At 40.7% G+C, this 11,059-nt stretch overlaps 1 protein-coding gene across 1 annotated transcript in view; it reads right to left on the bottom strand.

Annotated features, from left to right (window-relative positions):
- Positions 1–4,014: 4,014 nt before the first annotated feature.
- The window catches only part of slc39a6 (solute carrier family 39 member 6), a gene marked incomplete in the record, with an annotated part of 16,284 nt that continues 9,239 nt past the window's right edge, over positions 4,015–11,059 (bottom strand). Inside the window, 5 exon segments of the mRNA XM_014026948.1 lie at positions 4,015–4,857; positions 7,003–7,193; positions 7,329–7,409; positions 7,568–7,960; positions 10,795–10,870. Coding sequence (XP_013882402.1) covers positions 4,705–4,857; positions 7,003–7,193; positions 7,329–7,409; positions 7,568–7,960; positions 10,795–10,870 — 894 coding nt within the window.

The raw sequence follows: 11,059 nt of genomic DNA, 5'->3' as shown, positions 1-11,059 counted from the left end.
TATATATATATACTGTTTTTTCTGCACATCTTAATGCAACATGTAAAACTATGACAGCCTGTAGAAATTATCAGATTATACACTGTAATATATTACTGGTATATATAATTAGACACTTTGTTTCCTGCAAACCTTCAGCATTATACAGTATATATATTCTTGCAAACCTTCAGCATTATACTGTGTATATATAGATATACACAGTATATATAATACCTGTTTGTCTCACTTATAAACTTTTGGGGGAATTCCAGTAAAATTTCGTGTAAACATGGATGAAAGTGAAAGCAACTGTTTTTATTTTCTCTTCTTGTTTAGTTCTGAGCTGCAGTCAGCTGGTTGGTCCACCTCAGGGCAAAACTAAGAACTGAATTTAATAAAATTATAAATCACAACAATCATTCTGCAGTTTCATTAACAATTAAAGCTGCAGGCAGCGTTGGGYGGCCCTCGCAGCTTGAGCACCGCTCTGGCCAAGTAACCATAACCAATTGGTAGGGAACCCCTCAAAACCATCAAAAACCCTAYAAAAGSGGCCTAGGAGGGCTGAAAACCAATCAAWACTGAAATTCAAAATGGCCGACATGTCATTTTGCRTTTTKAATCATCTCGGTTTCACAAGCAGTGGTCACTGATGACACACACATTTGGTTCAGATTGGATGACGTACAGTATCAGTGAGCTATAAATATTTATCTGTTCTAGGTGGCGCTGTTGAGTCAAACTCCAATGTAATCCTAYAGTCTTRTTCAGAGGTTATCAAAGGTCATACATTTCCAGTTTGGAGCAAATCGGATCATGCATGTGTGATTTAGAACCAAACGTATGCAAACGGTGAGGCATCATCATTTGCCAATTGGTCACGYCCACAAAATCCAGCCAACAGTCAGTGTTGAGATGATGTCATCTGTCAGAGAAGCTCTGAGTTCAGATCATGTTGTGTGTTTCGTCTTCACCTCCCTGGGACGTGATGAACCCTACCTGYCTGCTTTATCAGACCACCTGAGAGGAACCAAACCTGCTGATCCAGATCCAAACAGCCAGGATGTAGAGAAGGAACAGTGGTACGCCTCAAAGGAAGTGATGGAGGAGATGAGGAAACAAGTGAAACTCKTCAGTGATTTTGCCGAAGCCAACCAGGAGAAGAAGAACATGAAGTTCCTGACAGTAGGTTTAACTGATGAGTAACACAAAGGTTACACCATCTACCTTTATAAAGATGGCTTCACTGTCAGGAGTTCATAAAAAGTGTTCAGCTGATGGAAGATCTCCAGTGGAAACAGCTGAGGACATCAGGAGAGAAGATGATCCTCTCAGGTCTTCAGACAGAGACTGTATAAACAGTCAGGGTCAAATGTGACYGTGGAGAAGCTGGAAGAATCAAAGAAACTCAAACTGTTTCTTTCTGCACAACGAAATTCACCCAAACTTCAGAATGGCTCAGATCAACTCTGGACCTCCTCCAGTCTACAAGCTGCCTCTGACAGAAGAAGACAAGAACATCCACGGCTGCAGAAGGTTTACCTTTGGTGAAAAATCCATCAAAACYAATCGTACCATCATCTCAGAGCGAGAGGATCAGGAAAGTCTACTCCCATCAATGGAATGATCAACTACATCGTTGGTGTGGAGTGGGAGGACAGGCTTAGGTTCAGAATGATTCATGAGGACCACCAGACCTCTGAAGTCTCTGTGTACCAGGTCTACCACCAGCAGGGTTTCAGAACTGAATACTCCCTGACCATCATCGACACTCCAGGCTTTGAAGACACCAGAGGAATAGACACCATGACAGAGAGACCTCTGAGCAGCTATGTGACCTCTTCTCCTCTCAGAACGGTGTCAGTTCAATAGATGCTGTGTTTTGTAGCTCAGGCTGCTTCAGCTCCACTTACACAGAAATATGTGTTTGATTCAATTCTCTCAATCTTTGGCAAAGATATAGGAGAAAACATCAGGATGCTGGTGACGTTTGCTGACGGTCAGAAGCCTCCAGTTCTGGAAGGAATCGATGAGGCAGAAGTCCTGTGTCCTAAAACCAAAGGTGTGCCGGTTCACTTCAAGTTCAACTCAGCTCTGTTTGCAGACAACACAGCTGCTGCTGCAGACAGCATGAGTGATGAAGATGGTGATGATGATGAAAACATTGATCAGATGTTCTGGAAAATGGGGACAAAGAGCATGAAGAGGTTTTTTCTGCTCTGAACAAAATAGAAACCAAAAGTCTGACCATGACCAAGGAGGTCCTCAGGGAGAGGCAGCAGCTGGAGGTTTCAATTTGTGAAACTGTGTTTGGCGACATCAGACAAACAACAATTGAAGATCACGATGCAGAGATCAGCAGAAATGAGAAATTTGAGTTTTATGTTGATGTCAAGAAGCCTGTTCAAATAGATATCTCTGGTTCTGGAAACTTCATCACCAACTGTCAGGTGTGTAACATCACCTGTCTTTACCCCTGTGCCATACCAAATGAAGATGATAAAAGAGGATGTGCAGCAATAGTTTGTGATGGATACTGTAATGTTTGTCCAGGGAAATGTTTCTGGAATAACCATTTTAATCAGAAGTACAGGTGGGATTATCAAACTGTCAAAGAAAAACGAACAATTAAAGAACTGAAAGAAAAACATCAGAAAGCCACAGGAGAGAAGATGACAGTTCAGAGTGAGCTGAACAAACTGATGAGTGATTATAAAAGAATGGAGCAGGAGGTGGTGAGACTGAAGGAACAGTCTTCAAAGTGTCTGAACACTGAAAGAGATCACCCTGAAGCCCAACCCTATCTCCACCCCCGAGTACATCGACCTGCTGATCGGCTGGAAGGAGCGAGTCGAGTCTCTGACGAGGTTGAGATTGAGACAAAATGCAGAGCTGATGGCAAAARTAGAGGAGAGAAACCCCTGGTTCACCAAACCTTTGTTGATGTTCAGTGATCTGCTACAATCAGTTCAGCTCAGATCATTTCAGATCATCAGCTGATCTTAGCTCCAACTCTAGGTTTTAACGCTCCCCACCGCTTCAAGTCCTCCACCAAATTAACTGTTTCATCGACTCCTGTCCTTCAGCTTTTAATCACCGTTCCTTTTCAAGAAAAGTAAACTTTACATTTTCTTTTTCCACCTGGTGTCTCTGGGTCCATGAGGAACAGACTGATTTTAAAAAAAGACCAACCTAAAGTCCAACATGAGTTCAGGTCTGAAACACTTTTAAATGAGCTGTATTATATTTGAAGTTCTTTAAAACTTGTTCATCATTCTGATAAATCTGCTTTTATTGTGTTGAGCTACATTTAGTTCTAAGTTTTTATTCTGTGTAATTTCTGAGGAGAATGGAGATTATTGTAACATCAGACATGAATGGAGATTATTGTAACAGCAGCTGAGGTGAGCAGAGCTTCTGAAACGAGCTGCCAGCCAACATCAGACAGGACAGCTCACTTCCTGTTTATTAATCCTCATTTAAAACTACTTTTTAAAAATCTCTTCAGCTTTTAATTCAATTTAACATGTTGGCATTTATTGTTCTTATTTAAACTGTTTTGTATTATTTTAAAATGTGCTGCTTTTATTCTCGTTTTACAACTTGGTGAATCTAAATCTGGTGGTTTTTACTTTCTTCTGTTGGTGTAGATTTGACTACTGCTAATGTTTTTGAAGTGCTTTATAAATGAATTTTATTGAATTATAACTCTCTAAACTTGTTGAACATGGTGACTCTTTGTTCCGTTTTATAACTGACTTTTCATTTGCTTCAGTTATAAAAAGAGGAGCTGATGGGAATGAATCAAACTGAAGAAATGTTTGAAACTGAGCTGTTAAAGACAACAGAAGTCAAATAAAAGACTAAAGTAGAACACTAGCTAAAAGTAGCAAAAGGCTAGCTAAAATTGGTAGCTTTTAGCTCACCAGTAAAGTGAATGAAATAAAAATTCTCTCATATTTAAAGTTTTGACAAATAAAACAATTGTAGGAATCCTAACAGACTTAAACCAGCTCAATGATGGAGTCAGAGTCAGAAACAGGAGAGTTTTCTCCACTTCACAGTTTTAATGACTTTTCTCCCACATTAATGGTCACAGTGTTTGTGTTGAACAACAAAAAGTCCCAACAGTCCATCCAAGTATTTACATCCACTGATCCTGGACCTGTCAGCCTCACAGGACCACAACTTTGACCTAAACATTAGAGAAACACAGAAACTTCAACAGGTTTCTTCTGACTCCAGCTGCCGTTTTAAATCCTAACTTATAAAAACTAAATAAAGTAAACATGAAGCTTCTTATATCTGCTGCAACAAAAACTCCTGCACTGCGCTGAAACACGGCTCCTAACAGAGTTCTGAAGAGCAAACTGAAAAAAGACTTGATTGTTCCGCAGAAACAAGTCGAGTTTATAAAACAGGAAGTAGCTGAACACAGAAACAAGTCAAGTTTATAAAACAGGAAGTAACTGAACACAGAAACAAGTCGAGTTTATAAAACAGGAAGTAACAGAACACAGAAACAAGTCGAGTTTATAAAACAGGAAGTAGCTGCAGGAATCTAAGGTCTTCAGAGTCCCAGCAGCATCAAAGTTAGCTTGTCTCCAGCAGCTTCCTTCAGTCTTTGTCTTAGTTTAAACTGGGCAGGATGGAAACTAAAAGGTGGGTGGAGCCTGTCCACAACAATCAGACGGAGACGCCCCGGGACCCCAGCGGCCCCCCTCAGATCCCCAGGTCCAGCTGGATCCTGTGCTCGAACAGAGCGATGAGCAGCATGATGCAGAAGCCCAGCAGGATGCCGGCGTTCTGCAGGAGGAAGAAGCCACAGTGGCTGAAGCCGTGGTCGCCGGCGTCGTTGTGCAGCATCTCCGGCACCTGGAGGGGGCAGAGAGAGGGGGCTCACAGAACACGGACCCCTGGAGTCTGGACTGCAGCACAAAGCCTTCCTCAGTCCTGCTGCTGTTGGCTCAGACTGTCCACATGTCCTCACTCTGCTGCTGTCTGTAGTCCCTGTCCTCTACAGGCTGCTTCTCATTTCTTCTTCTTTCTGTCTCCTCCAGAGGAGAAGACAGCTGGACCAGTTTCTCTTTCCTGTCCCACACACCTAGCCTGTCCTGATCCTGGTTCTGGTTCTGCTGGAAGTTTCTTCCTGTTAAAGGAGYTCTTCACACATATCTTGTGTGTCTCCTGATCATCAGAGGCTACTGGGAGGAAACTCCTCGTCTCACAGAAAACATGTGACCCGTCTCATCRAAACGAGGATTAAGTCTAAAAGTTGTTTGTGGAGAAATGGGCAGATAGTGTTTTGATTAAAATGCTTGCAAAAATTACATTTTGTCAAAATATTACAAATAAATATGTTATCAATGTCTCATTTCAATGAACTGTCTGAAATATCCAAAAAAAAAAGGGTTTTTTGAAGCATTTTTTCAGCAGTAGCAACCAAAACCAGATTTTGAGGAAAAAACGCCTTAAAATGTTGAGATTTTCCCTGTGAGTTAGCAATGTTTTTGTTTCTTTCCAGCTGGGAAATCTTTATATTCAATTACTATTTGAGGTTTCTTTTTTTAAGTGACATAAGAAATCCTCATTAAAATTACATAAAATTAGGATTTTGACCAAATATTTATGTATTATTGTAACCAACAAGACAAATTAAGTCATATGGATTTACTTATGATATCAGGATGATCCAGGGATCAAAACATAGCTTTTAAAACCAGGAATCTGAAATATGATTAGGCAATTTTAACCAAATTTGACTTAATCCTCATTTCGATGAGATGGGTCACATTTATTTGATGTTCAGATTGTTTTAAATAAATGTGACACAGATGTGATAAACCTTTCTGCTCATGGCTGCATGTAAAGAATTAGTGCTGGCTTAGATTAACATTTTAATTACCATTAATCTCAAGATATTTTTGTTATTAATCAGAATTCAATTTAAAGAAACGATCACTCTACTAAGGCTGAATGTATAGGTTTGTGTGCTGAAATACACTCCATGTGTGACACACTWTGTACAGATTTTATCTTAGTTTTCTTTTTAAATTCTTATATATATATTTTGCTGACAGCTGGACCTGAGTATCTGTCTGTCATCATGTAGTTCTCATTAGGGGAAAAATCCTATCATGTGCAGTTAATAGTCAGAAACGACACCAGGAGGACTGACTGGAGATTTCCACTGTGTGTGTGTGTGTGTGTGTGTGTGTGTGTGTGTGTGTGTGTGTGTGTGTGTGTGTGCGTGCGTGCTGCCTCCCTCTGCAACACACTGCAAATATGACCAACATTTTAAAAGAAGTTCTGTAAATGACTTATTCTAACTTCAGTTTTACTTGGTCCATCAACACAATTTAAAAATGCATGTATAGTTTGAAGTCTTATTAAAGCTTGAAGACTATTAAAAAATGAGACAATGCACTTTAAAAAACTTAAATAAGGCAAAGCAAGTCGGTCTCACATTTTTATTTTTATTTTTTCTCTAACAGGCCGACAGTTTGAGCTGCAGCAGGATGCTGACACCTGCTGTCTGGTCCACAATAATTCATCCTGAACACAAGCAGCCCTTCTGTACGGAGGACTGAATGTGACACAATTAGAAATAAAAGCAGAAATATATAAATAGGCCAGTAAATAAATAAATAAAATAAATACACTTAAAATGCACCAATTAAATGAAAAAAGAACTTTACCTCATGTTTTATCATTTAACTGAACTTTATATATATTTTTCCAGCTTAGTTCTAATAAATTATACCACATAATTTACATTTTACTGCTTTTAAAAATATATATTTTTGTATATTTTTGAGTTCATCATTTTCTTTAATGATCTGCAGGTCCAGGTGTTCCTGCAGCTGTCATATTATTAAATCTAAACAAACGGACCGTTCATCCATCATTCCATCAATTTGAACTTTGATTTTAGATTTTTCACTTGTTCTGATGTAAATAAATGAACTTTGACCTCTCCACACTGCATCGTTAGGGTTGTAAATGTTGGTCCAGACTCACCATGTCCACCAGGGCCACGTACATGAAGAGTCCGGCCGTCAGGGCGAAGATCCACATGCAGATGTTCTCGGCGTAGTGTCCGATCACAATGCCCGTCACCATGCCCAGGTAGGCCATCATGGCCGACAGCACGTTGTAGAGAATGGCCTGACGCACCGTCATCCCCGCCTTCAGCAGCACCGCAAAGTCACCTGGAGAAACCCAACGCAGCTCGTCTCACGTGAAGGAAGGAGGTTTTCAGACTCGGTCACAGAGAGGTTCTGGTTCACTCCGAACGACCCAAGTTTACAGTTTTTCATTTATATTGTGTGGATCAGGGGTCTTACCCAACTCATGAGGCAACTCATGGCAGAAAACAGCCACAGATGTGCTGAGACCACTGGACAGACTCTCAGTGAAAGCAGCTCCTGCAGAAAGATGCAATAATTAACCGTGCATCAGATAAAATGATCCTAAAAATATAAACAAGTATAAAATATAAACAAATATAAAATATAAACAAATATAAAATATTCTGACTGCCTCATCAGTTTCTGAGTTTCCCGCTCAAACACCAGCTGCTCACCGATGGCGAGGCCGTCGCTGAAGTTGTGCAGCCCGTCTCCCATGATGACCATCCAGGCCAGCGTGGCCACGCCCGCCTGCTGGAAGTGCTTCTCTGAGTAGGAGTGGGAGTGGCTGTGGGGGTGGTGGTTCTGGGAGTGGTGGTGGTGCAGGATGTGGTGGTAGTCGTGGTGGTGGTGGTGCATGCTGTCGGCCTGGCCCACCGTGTCGTGGAAGTGGGAGTGGCACTTGTTCTCGCAGTCCTCGTCRGTGTAGTCGTCGGAGCCCGAGGGCCGGTCGTAGCCCTGCGGCGGCGAGATGACGGACACCTGCGGCGCCAACATCACCTGCTCCTCCTCCGCCACGCCGCCGCTCAGAGGCTCGCCAAACATGCCGGCACCGTTCGTCTCCAAGTCTGCAGGCGGGAAAACAAAAACCACAAACTGAAGTAAAGAGACGGATCTTTGAGGGCTAACGGTTTGATTTACTTCCTGTTTTACTATGATCAGTTGTGCTTTTATTTTGAAAATGGAGGAAGTTAACTGTATTACCGGGCTATCTAAAAGTTAGATGTAGCAAAACTGTACCTGAAAGCTAAATGTAGCAAAAGTCTAGTTAAAATATAAATGTATCACAAAGCTAGCTAAACCTTAAATGTAACCAAAGTCTAGTTAAAAGCTACAAGTATCAAAACATCTAGCCAAAAGTAGCAAACGTCTAGCTAAAAGCTAAATTATCAAAACTCTAGCTAAAACTGAATATAGTAAAAAAAAACTAAATGTAATCAAAGTCTAGCTAAAAGCTAAATGTTTCAAAACATCTTGCTAAAAAGGTAAATTTGGCAAACGTCTAGTTAAAGGCTAAATGTATAACAAGGCTAGCTAAATGTTAAGTGTAACAATATTCTAGCTAAAAGTTATATGTAGCAAAACTGTAGCTGAAAGCTAAATGTAGCAAATGTCTAGTTAAAATATAAATGTATCACAAGGCTAGCTAAACCTTTAATGTAACCAAACTCTAGTTAAAAGCTACAAGTATCAAAACATCTAGCTAAAAGCTAAATGTAGCAACCATCTAGCTAAAGCTAAATTATCAAAACTCTAGCTAGAACTATGTGTTGTAAAAGGCTAGCTAAAGGTTAAATGCAGTGGTGGGTAGGAACGCGTTACTTTTACTCCTTTAATCAAGTAGCTTTTTGGGGAAATTGTACTTCCTTGAGTAGTTTTWTTGTGAACGACTTGTACTTTTACTTGAGTAAATTTTAGGGGCGAATAGCGCGACTTTTACTCCTTTACTATTGACTTTGTGCTGATCGCTACCATTACTTTTGTTTTTTTAGTAAATAAACATTTAGCAGTGAAATTATAGGTAACAGGAAGTCACGCAAACATGTAACCAATCAAGTGGCCAAATGCTAATAAAAAAAATGCAGAAGAAGAAGAACCAATCAGATGAAGCCGGCCAGTCACGTGACCACAAACTCGGCACAGTGCAAGTACTGGTTCTGTTGATGAGGAGATTCTGGACCAGTTGAAGAAAGACGGACAGTACAGAATGGTGACAGAAAAAGCTGGTGAAGAGGAATTAGAGCACCCCTGGCCTCACATACGAGCAACGTTCACCTTACAATCTTCTAAAAAGAACAGGTACATCATGCGCTGTCAGCTGTGTCTGCCAAAACTTGTAGAGATCTCAGCCTACATGAACTCAACGTTGAATTTGAGGAAACATGTTGCAGTAAGTTTGCCATATATTTTTTACTTATTTGTGTAATGATGTGAGTTTTATTACAACAGCATGCATAACTTTAAAAAATGTATATGACGTGGCTATTAAATGTTACACGGTTCAAACTCCACATGAGCACACATTAGCAAATTGCTGCTAACTTAGCTAAAAACAATTAGTTTTCTAGTACAAATTGAGATGATTTAGAGGTGTTTACATTTCGCCAGTAGCTGCTGGCATTTTTTCTCCCAAACTGCTGTGAYTGGATTGCGTGACGCTGCTYTCAGTGTTTGCTTGTTATTTCCTCCCGCTCCGTTATTTCTACGGATTTCAACAAACGGTGCTAGGATACAAGTCAAGATGCTTCCTACAAAAACCAGAATGTGAATCTTTTCCTAAAATTTCATGTCGATATCTTGAACTCTAAGCAAGTTATGAGCAGAAACAGTTAAGGTGAAATGGTCACAAAGCCTCCATTGGTTTAGCTATGAACTGCAGTAAGAAATTATGAGTTTCACAAACAGCGGGAACAGCTGATCAACATGAGGTAAATGTTTTCTACGTCAGACCTGATTCGAAAAAAATGTTTCTATCTCTCCTTTTGCGCATTAACTCTTTTTAAAAAACCACCTCAAGCGAGCGTATCAACTTTGATGCAAATTAGAGGAAGTTGTTTCGAATCATACCGTTTCCATCCACCTTCTCTGATGCCATACTTCAAAATGCGCATTAAAAAACCTTGATGGAAGCACGACTAGAGACAGTTACCGACATGTGAAGTATGGATTTAGCAGGGCGGTGTCGAAGGCTCCAGGTACAGTTCATGTCTGGAGCAGCAGCTCTCTGCAAAAAACTCTGCCATTGTTTGGAGGAGGCTGAGAGGCCCGGAGAACTCACCCTCTCTACAGGCAATCCTAAAACTTGCTAATGACCTGAACAACTTCTATTCATGGTTTAAAGTCATSGACTCCCACCCCTCCACCCCTCACACCACTCTGAGTTCAACCACTTTGCATTACACCTACCCCCCAGGGTGGACTGTGGGGGAGCAGGTCGCATCACAGCAGACTCTTCTCACCCTGCAAATTCCTAATCTGTGAATCCTGTTCATTGACAATAAAACTGATTCTGATCTGATTACTGACTGACAGTCCCCTCAGATTTAAAGTCACAGACCTCCAATAAGTCCGTCTTAGTGGAACACAATGGATTCATACAGGCCTATTAAAAACAAACAAAWATACATAAATGTCACAGTATTACTCCTACACACTTTTTCCCTTTATGTGGTGAGTAAAAATTTTGAGTACTCTACCCACCTCTGGTTAAATGTAGTCACAGTCTTAACTAAAACCCAAAAGTATCAAAGCATGTAGCTAAAAGTTAAATGTAGCAAAAGCTAGAAGYTAAAAGCAGCTGAACAGTAGCTTTACTTTAATTCAGTTTAAACCTGATGTTCTGAATAATTTACTGAAAGTTTTCAGATGTAAACACTTGTTGTTGCTCCTGATTTTCTCTCACCTTCAGCTGGTTTTATGTTCTCCAGAGCCGGCGGCTTCTCTGGGTTTTTGTCGTTCTGGTCCCATTTCTTGTGGATCTGTGCAGACAGCAGAGAGACGTAAACAACCCCTGAACACAACTCCCTGTTACTAATCGTGTTTCCATCTAGTTTACCTCTCGACTGTTTGATGCGAATAAACGAGGCTACGCAACGCGATTACGTCAGACGAGGCTACGCAACGTGTGATTACGTCAGACGTCGGTGACAAGCTTTGCGGTAGTAAAC

This window comes from Austrofundulus limnaeus, unplaced genomic scaffold (genome assembly GCF_001266775.1).
Source record: "Austrofundulus limnaeus strain Quisiro unplaced genomic scaffold, Austrofundulus_limnaeus-1.0 Scaffold603, whole genome shotgun sequence".
Classification (NCBI taxonomy): Eukaryota; Metazoa; Chordata; class Actinopteri; order Cyprinodontiformes; family Rivulidae; genus Austrofundulus; species Austrofundulus limnaeus.
The sequence above is the reverse complement of the archived record's forward strand: the minus strand, read 5'-3'. Positions and strand labels throughout refer to the sequence as shown.